Source organism: Anarhichas minor, unplaced genomic scaffold (assembly GCF_050575085.1).
Source record: "Anarhichas minor isolate MPS153535 unplaced genomic scaffold, ASM5057508v1 ptg000074l, whole genome shotgun sequence".
NCBI classification, from domain to species: Eukaryota; Metazoa; Chordata; class Actinopteri; order Perciformes; family Anarhichadidae; genus Anarhichas; species Anarhichas minor.
In genome coordinates, this window is record NW_027466520.1 from 8,596,351 (window position 1) to 8,616,475 (window position 20,125).

General features: G+C 43.6%; 1 protein-coding gene across 5 annotated transcripts in view; it reads right to left on the reverse strand.

Annotated features, from left to right (window-relative positions):
• The window catches only part of stau2 (staufen double-stranded RNA binding protein 2), a 76,791-nt gene that overhangs the window by 53,986 nt on the left and 2,680 nt on the right, over window positions 1–20,125 (reverse strand). The window contains exons 1-6 of one of the 5 annotated variants that reach the window (XM_076080136.1): window positions 18,679–20,115; window positions 17,094–17,301; window positions 16,833–16,963; window positions 16,416–16,581; window positions 14,441–14,576; window positions 2,266–2,425 (exon numbers count right to left, since the gene is read on the reverse strand). In XM_076080136.1, coding sequence (XP_075936251.1) covers window positions 2,266–2,425; window positions 14,441–14,576; window positions 16,416–16,581; window positions 16,833–16,963; window positions 17,094–17,292 — 792 coding nt within the window. In that variant the 5' untranslated portion in view covers window positions 17,293–17,301; window positions 18,679–20,115. Of the gene's footprint in view, window positions 1–2,265; window positions 2,426–14,440; window positions 14,577–16,415; window positions 16,582–16,832; window positions 16,964–17,093; window positions 18,619–18,678; window positions 20,116–20,125 lie in introns of those variants that run through there. The other 4 variants (XM_076080139.1, XM_076080140.1, XM_076080137.1 and 1 more) reach the window with 4 other exon arrangements.

Genomic DNA, 20,125 nt, shown 5'->3' on the forward strand with positions numbered 1-20,125 from the left:
CGTCTGCATCTGTCGGTGGGTGTGTATTAGGCTGCGAAGCGGAATGACCAAGTAGATCGGAGACCTTCCCCCGTGACAAAGACAAATAGAGGGCTAAATATGACTTTCGGTGCTGCCTCTACTTATGGATGTACTGGACAGAGAGTCCTGGGAAACGTACGAACAAGAGGAGACACAGTGTGTGGCTTCACCACTTGTTCGTGAGACATTAACTCTCACGCTGAAGGAGCAAAACGCTTCGCATTCACGTCGATGCTCAAGGGCAATTGATTTGGTAACAGGGCCAAAGGATTCCACATCAAAGGGATGGGAGGAAGCGGCTCCCAATAGACAGAATGACTTGATTCTTTAAAAAAAAAAAGCAACCGTTTATCATAAGAAGTGACAATTTTCCCAGATCTAAATGCATCTTCCTTCACAGCAACCATGTGAAATCTCCTAGAAACAAATGATGCAGATTTCCACTCAACATTTCAAGACAAGAAGCCCACTTGTTTAGCAGCAGACATCATAACTGTATTAATATTGTCAGCATCTAAACCAACCGGCAGGGATTTAGGAGTAAAGTCAGCAGTTTCCTTATATAATCTTTACTGCCTGAAGCGCGGTTAAGTTGGAGGAGGTCTTTGTGTTTCCTATGGTTACATATTGTTGCTCTACTCGTGTACAAAACACAATTGGAGTGTCACTGATATTTACCCGTGGTCTTCCTCAAAATAAAAAGGTTTGACAGACAATGGTTGAAGAGAAAAACTTTTAGCCCGAGGGCATCCGCACATTTACACATGTACGAGCGTACACACACACACACACACACTCGCATGGAGACAGAATGACAGACGTGTACTGGAGACACAATGTGCCTCAATTTGTAAAGCAAGACTCAGAAGCAGCAGCAAACAAAGAGCACATTTATGGAGGCCGACGCCACAAGACAGCGAGTCGGGCAGGTGAGAGGAGCCAAAGCGTTTTGAATAACCGTCGGCGAAGCCAGACGGTGAGCATCGGGGTAATTTGATTTCCGGTGGGAGATGATAACAACAGTTAACAGCTATGCCGAAGGGGAAACTCTGGACACAGAGTGACACAGAAAGCAAAAGGACAAAATAAAAATTAAAGAGAGAAACTACACTCCGGCCAGGTGCGAACTAAACCATGGAGACCTGCCGGGCTTAAATTATACATTAGAATGATTAGAGCTGAAGTGGATTTGGATTCAATTGGATTGAAAGGTTGTTACGCATCTGCAAAAAAAACACCGTGTAACACTCTTAATAGAGCCTCTGCCACCATCAGATCAGCAGCACAAATCCTTTGACTTTTCATTAAAGCAAGAGTTTCAAGTGCGAGGGGGGGGGGCAAGCAGAGCGACAGTCAGCCAAGGTTAAAGCAGTGGGGGGGGGGGGGGGGGCTAGAGGTTTCATAAGGTTGGAATGCACGCAGACAGCACAACTAAGCGTGTATTAAAAATCTATAACAAAGCAACATATTTGCTACGATCCACGTTCTGTCAATCGAGTGGCAACAAACCGCTTAAGCAATTTTCAACAACAAAAATATCACAAATGTCTACAGCCTCTCACATGTGTGAATTTGAAGTCTTTTTTGTCTTATGTGGTAGTTAATTGAATATATTTGAGGTCAAGCATTTTTGACATATGCTGCGTAGAGGATGAAGTGAAATATGTGTGAAAAGCTGAGCGGAGAAGGGGGGGGGCTATTGTACTCGGGCACGGCACGAATAAATTATATCTAATATGAAAACGTCCTGAGAGTTAACATGCAATTCTGTTGAGTACAAGTGAAGACACTTCTCCTAAGTACATGGTAATACATGAGTGGCTACTTGTAGATGGGTAATGAACGGTCCAAGGGGAACATTGCATTTGGAAATCCCACACTTTTCTTTTTTTAGAATGATGCAACATAATTGTGACACATTATGAAAGATCATCTTCAGTACGAATGAATGAGTCGCACAGATTGGCTAACAGCATAGTGCATTGCAGTAGTGCCGAAACTAACAAGCTGCAAAATGTAATAGTACAATCCAGGGCAGAGGTGAAAAACTATGGTTTTGTCCAGACCAGCGAGAAATAGAAGCTCCTTCATTAGACTAATATGGTCCGTCCTACACAAGTCCATTTAAGCTTCAGAAGTAATGGAACTGTGTTGAAGATGTCGGCAGGGATTCACTTGTTAAAACCACTACGCACCGCTAGCGTACGCCTTTCTGTCTCTAAGTGCTCTCGTGTGTGTGTTTACCTGCAGCGGCCGTTCGGGGATGGGTTCGTTGCGCAGCGCTTGCAAGGCCTTCATGGCAGCATTGTGTCTGGCTGCTTGGCGGGTGCGTCCCTCCCCGATGAACTCGTGACTCCCCACAGACAGCTGCACGTAGAAGATCTTAGGAACAGGGTAGTGGTACCTGGAATGAACAAAACAGAAAACATCTATAAATAAATATGTAGCCATAAATATATGGGGAAAACAAGAAGCGGGAGTAGCTCAGACATTATGAGCCAAACCATCAATCCACACCGTTTACACTGTTCCCAAATTAAAGTCCCACCACTTCATCAGGGTCAATTACTACACAATGGCCCGCTGGCTAACCACTTGACTGATGTCTTGCTATTGAATCTCAGCACGGGGACGGCAAACAAAGCGCAGGGACACATATATCCTCTCCTCTTTATTCTGGCCCCGAACATAGATTCTCCTCTCTTTCTTCGGGTCTTGACAGAGCGGGACCGAGCTGTCACCGAGCAGATTTAGAGGTCTGCGAGTCCGCGTGTGTGATACCCCCCTCCTGGGTCAGGGTGAGAAGGGCTGAGAATGTCTGCCGGATCCAGGACAAGGAATGAGAAACAGTGGGAAAGCTAACAAGAGAGGAGAGGAATCCAAACTCTTTTTTTAATATCCGTCTCCCTGTCCTCTTTCTTCTCTGCCACTATACACTTATATTCACAAGGACATACAGACACCATATGTGGTAGACACAGATGGATAGCAGCACATGAGATTCATGGTACCGTGTCTTGACTAGAGTTTGGTGCCAAATGTACTCAATATTCTCATGTTTGGCCAAATCATTGAGCTTTTTAATGACGGAATGAAAATAAGTAATTAGTAGTAGAGTCAGTTAACACAAATGTGGCAATCCTCTTTCCCCGTGAATACGTATCTGTTCATTTTCAGCTGTACCAAAACATCCTACGTGGCAATGCAGCGGCAGTGAGATGTGAGATTTAATTACTCGATTGGAATTTTGGGGAACCCAAGAAGTTAGAAAACCCGAGAGGACGGGAAAACCTTGTATGCACTGGACACGTTCACAGTTTCTTTCAACAGCGCACACATGCACATAATTAAATAAAGTCGTACGGCCATATTCAACAACAGCCAAACAAGCACTCTCTGTGAACACTCCCCTGAATACACTGCATGCTAATGTTTGAAATGACTGCCATCAAATGTTTCAAGTCAACTCTCTTAAAAGTACAACAGGACTAAGAGGCTACAGCCATGCTAGCAGGCCTGTACCTACACACGGTAGTGTTTAGCACAAAATGCTAACATCAGTGTGCTAGCATACTGAAGTTTAGCAGGTATAATGTTTACCATCTTTTAGCATAAAAGCATGCTACATTACAGCTGAGGCTGATGGAAATATCATTAGCTTTACGAAGTATTGGAGAAATTAAAGTTTGACCTGATGATGGCACTCGATGAAAGTCAGGGTATCACCAAAGTTGCTTTACAATTCATCCAGAAAAGCATGTAAACATGTCTTTAATTGCACTCCATCCAATAGTTCATACTATCACTGGAGAAGTGAAAGCTTAGACTTGCTGATGGCATTATATGAAAAAACAAGGGTTCTACTAAATTGTTGGTTAATCCTTGGGGCACCACGGATATCTGCACTAAATATCATGCAAATAGATTCACAGCTGTCGAGACATTTCACTGAAAAACTCCAATGTTAACCTAATGTCATGTTTCCAGACCTCAGCAGTACAGAGTTATCACAACTGATAGGAACTATGACCGAAACTATGACAATATGACCCAAGCTGTAGTAAACAGGAAACAACCCCGAACTTGAGTAAGATCTCCTTTTTACTGAAGCATTTTTGGTATTTTCTTAAAACCAAAATACTGGAAATACTGCCTCTTCACTAACAGTAAGTCTTACGAGATAACGCCTACGAACACATTTGTCATTTCTCTGAATATGCCCCTCTTCTTCCGCCTCCCTTCATGTCTTTCCTAAATCTCCTGCCCAGCAGGACTAACAATGAGTCAGCATTTTTACTCCCAGAATTCCAGCAGGTCTTTTCTCCGGCCCCACAGCCCTCCTCTCGTCAGTCTGCTCCCAGCTCCTCCTGGCCACGGGAGCCTTCCCTGGGCGGGGGCCTGCCTGGCCCTCGCACGTCAAGTGTGGCCCCAGGGTCTCAGAGGACATGCCAAGTGCAACATGGGCTCCGGCCAAACAGCGCTGAGCCGAGATGGGAGCAGCTGGGAGCTGGAGCGCCGAGTACAGGTGCAGAGAGGAGGAGGAGAGAGAGGGATAAGAAAGAGAGAGGAGGGAGACTGAAGGGGGGGGGGGGGGGGAGAGAGAGGGGGACATGGAGGGAGGCCTGTGGGAGACCCTACTCCACAACGTGGGAAAGTAGTGGCTTACACACAAGCGAAGCCAAGAACACAGGCGAGCACACGCACACACGTCAAAATCATGCAAACAACAAAATAAAAAAAGGCAGGAAAATCACGTCAGCGCTCTTTGGCCAGTACGAAAAGAAGAAATCAGCACATGTTGGCTTGAACTGCCTGTTCTGTGTTATCAACTGTTATTTTTGTTATTATTATTACTACAGAGAGGGACCAGGACACCTGTGGGGAGGGTGTGGAGACCGCTGAAAGGGAGAGAAAAAAAATGATTTAAAGAAACACCGCTGTGTCTGTGTGATGACGTGCGTGTTTTGTGTGTGTATCTGCTGTGACTCGGGGATGAGTGACTGAGTGAGAGAAAAAAAACAAAAATAAAAACACAATTCAATCAAATGATAACTCATCTGTGTTTAGCCGCGAGTAATGAATTTGACTTTGAGGAACGAAGCCTCCCTGCAGCTCTCTTTAATGTGGGCGGCGTTAGTTAAGGTTACTCTTTCATCTTTAATCATTCAAAGACTCGTGCGTGTGTGTGTGTGTGTGAGACACATTCAGAGGCATTGGAGTTTCCGAGCCCACACACAGTCATAGACTGGGAAATGGGAGATATGGCATTGCAATTACTAAATGACGGGGTGACATTTCGTCCGTCCTGGAAACTATTTTCTCCTCCGGCACGGAAAAATATTTCCTTTCTAAATTGCCTGTGTAGAAAAAGCGGATCCTCCGTCACCGCATGCTCACACGAGCTAGATTACATTGTAACACATTTACATTAAAAGGCACCAGATAGGCCCGTACGTCACATATATTACACTACGTGACAGGTTGATCATATCACTATTCTATTCACATAATGTCAAAAAAACATGGTCACATGTACCACATGCTGTGTCGGTTAGGTATGGCGTTTTGGGAAATCTTGCATCATTCACAGTGATGTTATTTAACAGTGACCGCGCCAGATGAATTGAATAGAATTTAAAAAAAGCAAAATGCAAACACATGGCGCTTGCAGGAGCTCGTGTAGTTCGACGGAAATTAATGGCAAATATTTGGCCCGTGACTTAACACGTGACCTCGACCAGTTGCAGATGGTAAGTGTATAGAATGCAGTGAACATTTCAACAGCTTCAGCTGGCAAACTTTGTGCAGACCGCAGAAATGAAAACCAAATGCAGCACTTCCTTTTCGTCGTAAACCTGCCATTTTGCCCATGAGAACACATTAAATTAAGCTTTGTTGGGAATATATCGCTTCCAGTAATCAGCCCAGTCAACCGGTGGTTGTTAGAAACCCCATTGGTGGTCACCTAAAACCACTCATTAGACATTAGAAATCAAACGAAATGCGCATTAAGGGTATGAAAGACTGTTTGCCGCAGTGCATGTTCATGAGTTTTTATAATGTAGCACAACAATATCTAATACGTGGGTGATCTTTGTATGGTTGGGCTCTTGCATTTATAGTAGAGTAGGATAGTTTGTTGGTGATTTTTAATTATACGTCTGATGAGTTAGCATTTTCTCACTTCCGGTTCCATTGTCTCAAAGTCAGTGGGGTATTTGAATGGTTTCTGGTTCGTGGTCTGAAATACGATCTGTGGTTATTACAAGATTAAAAGATTTCAATGTATTGTTCTACGGCACAGAATACGTCAGTAAATACCCCTCTCGTGAATTTTGAAACTTTTCCGTGCGCTTGCGAAGAAGTGGCTAAATGAGACTAAAAAAATGTCATCATGCCGACTAGTGCGCCTTTACGGCCTCGTTGTGTATACTAATATTTAAAATCTCTCTATTTAACGAATGTATGAATGCATGAACTAGTTTGTTACTATTTTTAGTAACTAAACATTTGTCCTGGGAGGTGTGATTGTGGTTTGCCATATTGTGTACATATTTTCTACGAGATATGAACTTGGTTCTACTCAATGAGCCCAGTGTATTCTGGAGAAAGGGGAATATCAGAGCCCCATTTCTCCGTTTTTGCTCGTCACGCCACACTAATTTAAAAAACATATTTGTGCCTTTCTACTGCATCAACAGCCTAGTTTTATGAAAAGACCATCTTCTCAGCGCTGAACAACTTATTTAAGGATGGAAACACATGTATTCAACTACAGCAGACAGAAGAAAGTAGGCCAACCAAACACATGCAAACACAAATAGTTGTATGGATTAACCCATAATAATACACACACACACACACACACACAACGGACTCAGAGCCTTGTAAAGGGCTGCGGGGCTGCGGGGCTGTGCCGTGATTAAAAGGGTGACATATATTTGGGGGGAGAAAAGAATGCAAAAACTTGGACGGTCTCCCTCGTCCACCAGCTGCACTTTCTTCCAATCTGTTGTTTTCTCTCCCTCCCACTTCCGCACTTCATTCCCCGTGTCCGTCATTGATTGCTTTCCTTCCCTTCTGCCTCACGCAACTGCTAATGTAGAAAATACACAGTTGTGTTAGAAAAACAGTCAACATGTAGTCAAGTTAACGTAGTGCTCAAAACAGCAACTCCCATGGAGCTATGGGAGTTTTGTTCAAAGCTCCTTGGACCCTGCCTGAGGTTAGAGACCTTCACTGCGATGGCAGAGCTGTGGGTTCACATGAAATCATTTATTTTAGGTTAATTGCTAATTAAGCAGCATGAAACACAGAAAGACAACTTATGGTTGTTTCAGCCCACTAATGGCTCATCCAGAGTCTAATAAATAAATGAAAAAATAAATAAATAAGGAGATTGAAACAAACAGAACATATTTCTAAGCACGACAACAACGGTGAAAAGATCAGGATCAAATGTGTTATTTTACATATTTTGTGGAATGTAATCAAGTTTGTGCTTATATTATATGTCCTTTTTGGCCATTTAGCCTGATGCTATACTGCTAGCATCAAGTTTTATCAGTCTGCAAAAGTTTTGGGAGCTTTAATTCAGAGGATAGTGTGAATACTCTCCATTACCCTCCAAGAGCCTTTATAGTGGCAACTGGTCAACGGTGCATACACTCACACAACTTGACTTACGAGTGTGAGACAAGTCATAAACTATAAAACTGTATACGAACAAAACCTATGCTTTAAATTCAATGCTTTCAAAATGTAGGCTAATTTAGGGTGTTAAGAGTGTAAACAAACAGGTCTAAAGTGATAATGAGAGAGAGTGTGTGCGTGTGTGTGTGTGTGAGAGAGAGAGACCTGTAGCGTCTCAGAGAAGCCACATCCCTCCTGTGTGATGTGCTGCTGGTGTCTCATACGGACTACCTTTACCGACAACGGCTATTTATCAAGAACTTCTAACAGACATAGTTCATAAAAACAGAGGTTTCATAACGGAGAATAATTAAATTGTCCAGTCTGACAGCGTTCATTGTTTTTTACCGTTTGTTGTGGGTTTCATTCTTGACTGGGAGATTAAAGCTCTCTTTGTGCGAGCTCCGTGTGCCCTCCTTCCACGGCCCCATGTAAACTGACCCCAACTCTCCTGTCACACTCTATTGCTGAGTCACAGATGTAAATCAAGTATTGTTTCCAAACATGATAGCTTAACAGCACTGTAACTGACAGGTAGCAAGCTACAGAGGGAAGCATGCAAAGAGGGCTACTCGATTAAAAAAATAAAAGGGCTGATTTAATGCCCGTAATAAAAGAAACCAATGGAGATTATCTGACTAAAAACAGGCATCGCGTGAATAATTCTAACTCCTTAAGCACCGAAAACCAGTGAGTAATAGAAGGCTTGCCAGTGTGTGCAAAGCCATGACACCATGTGTGTGCATTTGTGACTTAGCAAAATAAAATCAAAAGACTTCTTAGCCCTCATGCCCTGCTAGTGCCAACGTTTAAGACTTGGCTGGCTGAGGGGAACGGCTGGCAGGGGATCCGTCTAAAATCAGAGCCCGCTGTCCTCATTAACAATGTTGCACTGGGACCTGCTGTTTCATGTCCATTGTCATTAAGAGAGGAAAATTAATTGCTTTGTTAAAGAAATCCTCCTGTGCCATTTCCTAAAAAAGAAATAACATGATTTTTGTTACGGCCAAACTTGGTTTCCATGAAAGCCTTTCTGACTTTCCTTCGTCAGGCGAGATTTTCTACCGACTGATAAATGTTTCTTCTTAATTGTCTGTTGTCCAGATTGAATGTGTGTCAGAGGTGAATGCACATCTTAATATGTAACTGCTATAGTGTTTGTATAATCTTCTTGGAACATGCTTACAAATCAGCTAATTAGTTAATTTATGAAGAAAAGGGCACATTCTAGTTAATTCTATACTTTGAGCCATTCAGGCTCAAGATGTTCAACAAACTCGCACACTGACGCTCTTGCTTACTCTGTGCATTTTTCAGCTGAAGCGTGGTTTGCTCGTGCTGAGAGGGAACCAATTACATGATGTAAAATACAGTTGCTCAGACTCCTGGAGAGCTCTCGAGTGGTAGGACCACCGAAGAAGAAGTACGGCGTCACTTAACAGAACAAACTTTGTTTTGACTTTTCTGTATTCCTCATTACATCTTCTTGTTACACATCCAACCACAGGAGAGCGATTATTGATTGTTATGAAACAACACAAACACAAACACAGTGTGCGCAATTGTACAGGAAAATGAATACAGACAGAAAAAGGCCTGTTCAGAAATGTCTTTGTAAAGATACAAAAGACTTAAATGTGCGGCGTGATGCTTCTATGCATCAGTATCCTGAGTGGCAATTATCTAATGTATTAGTATTCGGAGCAAGTGCACAGCAGAAGGGAATTACGTTGCCCGGCTCACAAGTATAATAAAAAAAGGCCTTTTTTTCATTATGTAAACATATATAGGAAAGAAAATAGGATAAAATTGCACATATGGGATGAAATATAATTGTAGGGCGAGTTGAAATGACATCACAAACCACTATCGGAGTATCTCTGGAATTTGGGAATTTCAAAGGATACAGGGGATGAATGTGATGAAGTTGCTGCTGTTCTGCAGCGCAACAATGTTGGGAAATAAAAAAGTGGCAACAAGATCACATGCACTCTCTGAACGGCCGTTGAGTCGTGACAGACTTTGAGAACCAATGAAGGCTCCGACGTTCCTGAGAAAAGAGACGCGTGGTGTTTGTTTCTATGAAAATACAGAAGCGAGATGTCGCGAGGAAGGTCACTAGAGTCGTCCGACTCGCCCTGCGAAACATACCGATAGGCAGGATTACAAAAAGGTATTTCTACTGGTGTAACCTGCTTTGTACATAGCGGTCTCGGGTTCGTTTTTTTATTTTTATACATTCAATACATCAAGGCAAACACAGGGATACGCAACACAAAACTCCACTCCGAGGAGAGAAGATGAAAGGGCAGAGCGGACCTCTTTGTCGTTGAGTCTGTTGAGCACAAATCATTCGAAGCATTTGTTTATGTTGGACCTGTGTTCCACTCCTCCACCCCCACAGTCTCCTCTATAAAAACGCTGCTTTATGAGTTTACACCCATTTTTACAATTTGGACGGATTGTCCTTTGTTCTGGCACGAAGCCCATGGAAACTTATGAGCTATCCCGAGTGACAGCATCTGATTTACTGATCTTCACAGATGCATGATAATTGAAAAAAGAAAAAAAAAAATAATGCAATAAATGTACCTTGTGGGCTTTGGCAGTGACGACGGGATGGATAAGAGTGAGAGAAATCATATCTGTGGAATGTCTGAGTGGACGACAGAGCACACAGTGTCCCGTTTAGGCTCTATGAGAGTCTCAGGCCCAACAGGCCAGTAAGCTGTCGAAAAAAAAATAATAAACTTGAGTGGGAGAAAGTGAGCGAGAAAAAAAAACAGCGACTGTGTGTGTGTGTGTGTGTGTGTGTGTGTGTGAAGAGGACCTCAGAGGATATCTGATACGTGCACATAGGAAGAGATGAGAGGAAATGTTGAATATAGAAAAGCGCTCGTGGGCAGATTTGCCTTTTCAGTGAGCCAGGTTGGCCCAATTAGAGATGTAGATGACAAAGCACACCTGTGAATGTGATTGTGATTGTGTGAGCTCTTTGTGTGATGTTATTCTGATGTCCTGCAGGCATGAGAAGGGTATTCATCTTTCAAGGATAATTATCTTTCAATGGCAACTGTGTCTTTAGAGTCCTTACATGAGCGTGGACACGCACAGGACACACAGCAGAACCGAGGCATATAGGCCGTCATTGATTTTACAAGGACACAGTCACACACTTTAAGGCAAGTCTAGAATACAAACATTTTAACTCTTTATGTGCCGAAATCAAAAGCCAAGCTCAGCACTCGAGTATGTAACGCTGTTGATATTCGTATTTAATGCTTGATTTTCATTGTTGTAGGTTTTGACTAGCCACATCGAGAGGGTACGTCTAATATTTACTCTCCTTTGAACTCTAGTTTGGTCTCCACCAACGCCTGAGGGAAACATCTGTCTCTTTAGCTCACACTGGGTACATCCCACCTCTCTTATTAGTCATTTCCTGGAGGAGGGATCTCGGAGGAGGCATGAGCGAGGATGCACGAGAGCAGCCTTCCAGGAAGCGTTTTAACGGCCGACACGCCCCCTCATCGTTCATCGGTTATTTGATTGTTTATTTGATTTGTTAAACAGGAAACAGGCTACAGAGAGGAAACATCTCTACTCTGGCAGTGATGCTAACTGTGTCTTTATTAGCATTAGTACAGTACATGTGGACTCCGTCAAAAGTCTCTCCAGCTGTTAAAGCCGATGACAGCTGATCCAGCTGTGATCAGCGGCCGCCGTCATCAGAAACAGACGTCGCTTCACGTGACGCTACAGACGAAAGGACGTCTCATTTCTCTTAAAACACATTTCCTTGTTTCCTCTCTCCTCGCATGGGTCGACGCACTTGGAAAAGACGCAAGTGAGGAAAAACGTGGATGCAAGTACGAGACTTGGGATGCACCCACTATGTTCACCAGCTAGTCGCTAACTGTGTCTGTCTGCTGTTCTGCTGGGCAGGTAGCGTACAGCGGGTTTATTTGCTCTTCAGTGAGAACAGCAGCCTGCTGGGGCAACAAACAAGGTTGATGAGAGCGATATCAAAGGAAACGGTAAAGATATCGGCCTGAAACATCAAATCTACGATCTGGAAGATGCCAAAAAACGGTTCGTAGAAGAAGCGAAAATGTAGAGTTCGGTGATAATTCCATGTGGGTTCATCATGACAAGTGACACCTGAATAACAAATCATTCCGTTCCATCATTTTTCCACTCAGTTAAGATGCAAAGCATTAAAAATAAATACAAAACAGAAGCTCTGTTTACGCTTCGATAAAAAAAATTCCAGACTGGTACTACAACATACGACCCACTCCTCCTCTCTGTTTCCCGACAAGAGAAAGCAGCTCGGTATCTGAATACCATCGCGGGAGGAAATGTCATGGAGCAAAAGCACCCCCAGTCACTCAGCCCACTGCTCTTGCAGCTAACATGGTGTTACCGTCATAAACAAATGAGGGCCGGGAGGAGGTGGGCGGCTTCCGACTGCTCTAACAGAGAAAGTCCTATCCGAAATTTCCAGCTCTGACTGAACGCAGGATGCAGGCTACCCCCCCCCCCCCCCCCTCCCCCACCACCACCCCCCCACCGGGACCGCAGCAGCGGGAGGAAAGCTGGGAGCGCCTCGGACAGACTGGAGGAGTCCAGTATGAGTCACTGGAATCAGGTGTTCCAACGATAACACACGAGTCGGGGATTGTCCGTGAAAAAAAGGTTGTCGTCATATATTTCATGATAACAAAAAATGTTTTTCTTGATTCAATGATTGAATCATTTGGGCTAAAATGTCCGTATAATGTTTCACGGCAGCCGAGTCACCGAGAGAATAAGCTGATAAACGCGTTGTGCGGTATTTGACAACAATGGTGTGGTTATGACAGACAGCAGGATTACAGATTCAAACGGGGATTTGGACGGTAAGATATTATGCACAGGCCCTTCACCATAAATAAGATTCATGAAGACGCTGATGAATGCACATTTCATATTATCGCCATCTTTTCTCATCAGGGCACTTTCTGAATGAATCAATACTGGTCTTGGCGGTGATTAGAGCGCTGATGGATCAGAGCCGGGTTGCCCTTTTAATGGGGAGATTTTCCATCAACATGACTCCGGATCACTCTTATTCATCATAATAGGGAAGGACATGGGCATATGGAAACCTTCGTTTTACCCGCAGCGTCATTAAGGTGACCGATTGGGAGTATGGCCTGTCACTCCGCCACATAGTCAGTCATCTGATGAAGAGGATTCATATTCAGGAGGTCTCGCCTTCATTAATCCGGGGGCTCGACTACACTGAAAGAAAGAGACCTAATGAAAACATAAGTGACCTTGGGATAATATATACCCCCATGTCTTCACACACACACACACACACACACGCATCCCCTCACCCTACTCTCTTCCTTACAAAACGGCGTCGGAAAACAAAAACAGAAACTCATCCCTGTGACATATGACATTGACAGACAGATGCTGGGAAACACATTTTCTCCTCTACCCCACAGACATTTGTCTTCCACCTCCTGTTTGTTCCCGCGTGGATCAAATAGGAGAAGATGTGAGCCAGATGCTAGACTAGTCTGCTGACTACTACACTCACGTTACCCAACACTGCAACTCAATCACTGACTCTTTTCTGGCAACGTATCCACATTTAAAATAAAATAAATCACACACATTTGGCATCAGAATACCTTACCGTAGGACTTTAATGAGCCAAAGTTTATGCAGCAAGCAAAACAGACGTGCTCTCTTCTCCGTTACGCCTTTTTTGTGCGTGTTTGGCGCCTTAATGAGCAACGCTTTGCACGGAAAACGCTCAACATTACACTGCAGAGACCTGTGCTTATGAAAACCTATATTAATTCACCACATTCCTACCTTGCCTGTTACAAAATGGGTGCTCGATCACCTTATAAAAGCAGTGGCTCAGGATTTTGAAAATGAGCGAACACTGCCACCTGGAGGGGATCCTGAGAATGACCCGATGCGTATCAAACTATCCCGGAGGAACAGTGTGTGCTCTGGAGCCTCACAACTCTGCAAACACCTTGCCTCTGTATTTGAAATGATATCATAATACCTCTTCTAAACCCAAAAAGTGACGCCCTGTCCTTTCTTAACTGAGAGTATCACAGTGTACCTGGATTTGATGTGAGGGCAAGTCAAACACGTCCCAGATAGCATTCCTTCACCGAGGGGAGAGGTGATCATTAATTGCACCTCTGTGGCATTTTTATGGAGTTTTGGAAATGGCTGGATGGCTCCAGTGAAGCAACAGAAAATGAAGGGAAGAAAGAAGGAGGTTGACAGAGACTGAGTGCAAAGGGACCCCATGAGGGCACCGCATTCATTTGTTCAGAAAACACATGGAGTGGAGAGCCACGTCTGCCACACATCTGAAGCCAGTGGGATCAAAGAGACGGTGCAATTTGAGGCCATCCGTAATATATCAAGAACATGTCCACGCTGACTCAGACAAATCTCAAAGCTCATCTTCTCCGCAGCGTTTTTAGCCACATGTCCTTTCAAAAGAAAGATTTTCCAAAGTGGTTAAATTTAAAAAAAGAACACGAGTCTCTCTCTGGAAAACGATAAATATGGGACAGTGACTAGTTTAAAGAATGAGTTAACGAAGATGCACTTGATTTGATTTCACTGGAATAGCTCCTCATGACACCTCACCCCCACTGTCGAGACAATACGTGTCACTGGTTCAGTTTGTGGAGCTCACCTTTGGTTGAACATCCCTCTGAAGTTGTAGTTGGCTCTGTAGTTGGGCATGGGTTTGGGGTCCAAAGGCCTGTAGATAGCTGGCTCCCCTCTCTTCATGGCCAGACCATTCAGCTCCACTGTGGGTGTTATACTGCCTGTAAGGGACAGGAAATATGACAGATTAATGTTGTGAACATTAAATACCAAGCATCGACAGAACAATTTATGACGTCGGCAAATCAAACTGAAGCTCTAAATTCAGTTTTTAGAATATATATCCCAAATTTTCCCACTGATGTTGCATAACCTCTCCATGGTTTTCTTTATTAATTAAACTAAATTAAAGAGCTGGCTTTGAGGTCTTCCACTACTTCAATGCCACAGACGACATCGAAGGTAAGAGGGGCTAGTGGTGTTAATTTGGCCAGAGATAAAAACACAAGTCTGCACTTAAGCTTCATTGAGTGGGTCTGTACTGTCTGTGTTCTAAACATGGCTTATTTAAATATATGCAGCGCCTGGAAGACAAACTCCTGCAGGTGAAAAACCAAAATACTGAAACTTTCCTTTAATAACGGAGACAGAATAACGCGACGCAAATTCATTGTGACGTCTATCCCCTTCACCGTTAACCTCAGCCCTCTTCGTTGTGATTACACAAGCACAAGAAAAGGAAGACGCTGCTCTCGGACTTTTGAGGCCTCTCGACCTCCCTCCGAACACAAGAGGGCACCAATGCAACCTCACTGGTAGTGGTGTCCATGCAGGGACCTTCCGTGCTTGACAATAGATGATAGATTGACATTGATGCTGTTTTTTCTCTCTCTCATGACTCCCTCCATCAGATACTTTGTTGAACAGTTACATGATACAGATACAGAGAGATCAGAGGCCAATAAAGAATTGTAACTACGCTATAAATGTTGTTTTCTGTGTTGGATACTTAAAACCGTTTGATTATATTTTAAGCTGTCATTGTTAAATGTCCTGTCTCACAAGCTCCAGGCCTGCTGGGATACTTTGGACTGCCGTCCATCTCAAAGCAGCAAAGATGTGAAAACTTAAAAGTAGAACAAAAATAATGCAATCTGCCATTCAGCCACATACGGAAGAGAAGACAGGAAAAGAGTCCCTCCTACTCCTCCATACCGTCATGTACCGTCATATTGTTTAGTCATTTCTGTTATGCCGTCAGCTCTAAATAATGCATACGCAGTATGTTACAACTACGGTGTCCACTGCCACACATTTAATTGACGGTATTAAATAAATGATGCGCTCCGTGTTCAATTTACAACGGTTACAAAACAAACAGTGAGATGTTAACATGCTCATGAATTCATAGAGGATTGAACATTTGAGTAAATAAACTGATAAACAAATGAACAAATGTAGTTTGACATCAAATGGGAACTGATTGTGGTGCTTAAGGTTAAGTGTGTGGAAGCTTGAGAGCAAATCTCTCATTAAAAACACCATCTTACTGCAAATAAAATATATACTTAGAAAAGGTAAAATACAGTTGTCTCGCTCTGACAAAATAAGCTCAGTATTGACAACCTAATGAGAAGCTTAACAGGTCCAATTTCTTTCTGACGGGTCATTATCCCGTCTTACTGTGTCTGGCTGCTGCAGCCAGCATCTGTTATCTGCTGCTGAAGCTGAGGCACCGCCAAAATAAAAAAAAGTGGTTCAATATTTGTATTGATTAAAGTATTGAACATAAATTAGACATGGATTAGTCTTTGCACTACGGGCTGTTTCCAATTACTTGAAATATTTCAGTTGTGAAAAAACACTTTCTGCATTCAGGGCTGATGACAGACATTAACTTGCTTTGTTTGATTCTGCCTTACTTAAAATAGCCATTTTGCACCTGTGTAATACCAGCTATTCTGGGCCAAACACGTTAGCAGCAAGTGGGTTGGAACGTCATCCTTCACAGACACATTCTTAGTAAACAGTACGATGACATGTGGTTGCGGCTGCAGTACCTGGGTTGCTGTTGATGTCCACTTTAGGGGAGCGGGGCGCCGGCCTGGGAAGGACACTCTCGTCCAGTGCTTTGGCGGCTGTGGAGTGCTGGGCCTTTTTAATGCTGGTGCCCTCAGCCTCCCACAGCTGCTCCCCAAGAGTCAGCTGCACGGTGAAGATCTGAAGCAGTGACACCCAGAGGGAGAGAAATAAACCGACGGCAGATATTTATTCTTTTAACAACATCCCTCTGGATCCCGTATAGTATGAGATATATTTAATTATGAAAAGGAAGGAGGAAATGCCATAAATAAGTATGTATTACCTCAGCATGAATGGGTATAACGAAAGATGAAAGACAATCAGAGATTTCCTTAAGTTAGTAACACCTTCATCTACACAGCTTTAGACGTCAGAGTCATGTCCCCATTCCTTACCTTAGCATGTGCAGGGCCTCTCTCGTTGAGGAGCTTGTACTGTGGTTGGATCCTATTGAAACGGGCTAACTCATTCACCAAACACATTGGAGTTTTCTCTTTAGGGTTTGCCATGTTCTCCTGGGGCGGGCCTGAAACAGAGCACGGCAGCACACACACAGTATACTGAGTAACATGGTTACAGCACCAGAGACAGAACTATATAGAAGTCAAATGAGCTAATTATCGTGAATGACAAACTATTCTGTTGGCGTTTTTTACCTGGCGATGTAGCAGACACAGGGGCGTCCCCATATCCGACTGCAGGAGCAGGGCAGGCGGGTGTGGGGGCCGGGCCTGTGCCGTTGACGGAGGGCTGCAGACCCAGGGGTCCTGGGCTGGCCATGGCCGTCGGGGAAACTCCGGGGGAGAGGCCAGGACCAGCCAGGGGTGCTGAGGTCTGTACTTTCACTTGAGCCATGCTCTATTCCTGAAAGCAGACAGCAACTTTGAAGTATTTTTTTTTTTTTTTTTAGAAACACACTGATCATTATCAACTTTAATCACGTATAACAGACTGGCGCTTCGAATTGTTTGATAAAAAAGATGTCGATTAATGAAGTGCGCGTCATTATTTCACACCAGTTGTTGCGCAATCTGGATCTGCTCGCTGTCACTTGACAGATTTCCTGCGTGCAAAGCCTGTGGAACTGACTTCAAACTGAGCAGCCCTAGGCCTATCTCACATTCTGATCCACTGGCAGCTAATACACCCAGACAATGAAGCTCTATTTGAAGGAGCTTTGCTCATGTTACTGCTGCTAAGCTCCCCGGAAAAAGGAGAGAATCCTGTGATAGCAGCCTGAAAAAGACAAAAAGGGAAGTTGAATCACATTTTATTTGGGACTAAAGTGAGGTACGAAGGCCTACATATGAAGTAGGTTAACACAGCAAAGCGGGTCAGACGCAGACCTGAACCCCTGGAGTGTGGACACATTCAGTGCCTTGCACTTGGGACACTTCGTGAAATGCTGGCTTTGAACCTGGCACCTCTAAGTGATGGACAACATCTCCCATCAACTTGAAATGAGCTGTAACCCTGATACATTCAGGCTTCACCCTGAAATCAGGATTACAGGTGTTACCTCTGTCCATTGTGTACAGTTGAGGGCCATGATTTGATTGGTGTAGAGACAACAAAGCAGTGGCATGTCCATAAAACAACTGACATAGACTGTTTCCACAAAATAAAATGGATTTTGGACGTTAATTCATTGCCGTCTGTTTATATTTTCGGTACATCTTGCCTGCTGCCCCTGAGGTTCCCGATCTTTCTCCACCTCTCTTGACAGCAACATGCATAAATATCAACCCGACTGCACGGTCGTCCTGCACAGTAACTTGAACGCGGAGGTGGTGTTAAGTTAGGGTCGACTGACAGAGCTACAGGGCTGTCTGCAACCCCTGAACCTAACGTTACACTACACAGCTTCGGCTGTGCCCAGCTTAGCATTAAGCTAACGTTGCCAGCGAGAAAACGGCATTTCCTGCTAATGTCAGCTCCTAAGAACAAACCAACGGAATTGGCAAGCACACGTGCTGTCGTATACATGTCGCTGTGGGGGTTTTTCTGATGAATATACACTATTTAACCACCTCCAGTAACGCTAGTTTAGCCGGTTAACGCTCATCATGGCTGATCGGCCGAGCACCCCCTCTTGCTAGCATCTCCACACCGCCCCATCCTCCACGAAAGTCTGGGGGATTTCAGCCCATTGCAACATGATATACGGACTGGCAACAGCGTGAGCAATCATCCAGAGACTATCCAACAGAAAAGGGACAAATATCTTAGTGTATTTTTTACCTTTGTCCAGGGCCAGACCCCAGTTACACCTCCGACATTGGCAAACACTAAAGAGAACTGGATGGAAGAGGGAACAGACCACGTTATTTGTCTGGGTAAATGTTTTTAAATATGTCCCATTGGAGACAAATGACGGGTCATTTTGATGTTTCTCGCATTGAGTTTGTGTTTCGTTTATGTCGTGAGTGTTAAGCATTGCGTATTGCTAACGTATCATCATTGCAGTTTGAGGTGAAGCTTGAATGAATCATGGACTGTATCAGCCACCCCCGCGACGATGTGAATGGTTCAGTCCTGGTTGGCTTCCTCGGAGCCTGAAAGCGTTGCAACTTTGATTCAGAGCAAATATTGACCTTTTTTAACTTGTTTTCTGCAAACGGCATGCATGCAGGTTGGTTTGGTTGAATATTTTTACTTTTATACTATGCATTTTAAAGGCAAAAGTGAAATAAAGGTCTTTTTTATATGGTAGGGTGATACAAATAATGATTTGGCCTATTTTCTTTTCTCAGGGAAGCTTCTTCATTGACTTTAATTATGAAGTGAATTACAAAACTTAGAGCTTAACTGTTTCATTCCCCCACATAGCACATAACCAACCACAGAACAGCACTCCATGATGCTGGTAGGGTTTACTGCCTTTGCTCAAGGGCACTTCGGAGGACAGGGGTTTACCTTGGTCTTGAATCTGAAGAGGCCTATGGTTGAGTCTCTCACAAACAAACAAGACCACCATGTCTGGACTCTTTGCCTCCAAGCTCTTGGTGCGAGAAACCACATCCAGTCAGCTGACAGGTGGTGATTCTGGGGTCCCACAGCTGCAGAGGGCCCGCGTGAATTACAGTATGGATCTTTTATTTCCAGAAAATGAAGTGTGAATCAGAGATTTTACATGGAAACTATGTAACGTCACGTGACCGCTAGATGGCGCAACTAACCCACTTTTCTTGTGTCATTGTGAGTTGTGTGTCAGAGGGATATTCTACTGTGTCTGATGGTGCTTAAATAGTTGTAACATAGACAAAACTCAATAAAGTTCATGAAGACTAACTGATGATGAACACTCTTTCAAGCTTAGCAAACAACATGCATACACAAAGAACACTTAAGGAAGAAATACATGACGTTTGGCCAATGATGTTGGAAACATGTTGGAGGGTAAGGAATGCATTATTCGCCTTGGTGTCGCTGTACTTAGGTATAAGAATTAATAGTTCGGAAAAAAAGGTATTTTTATGCGTCTAACTTACAGAAATGATATGCATGAAATGCTATATATGCCAGATGTCATTTTACATGCTTGATGATGTGCATGACATTCTTAAAATGAGAAGTTTTTATGTGTTACAGTGCAGATTTCTTAATAGATTTGATTGTTTGACCATTACAGTGACTGAGCATTAGTTTTCTGCTACACTGTCAAGTGTTATGACATTCTTGATGTGAC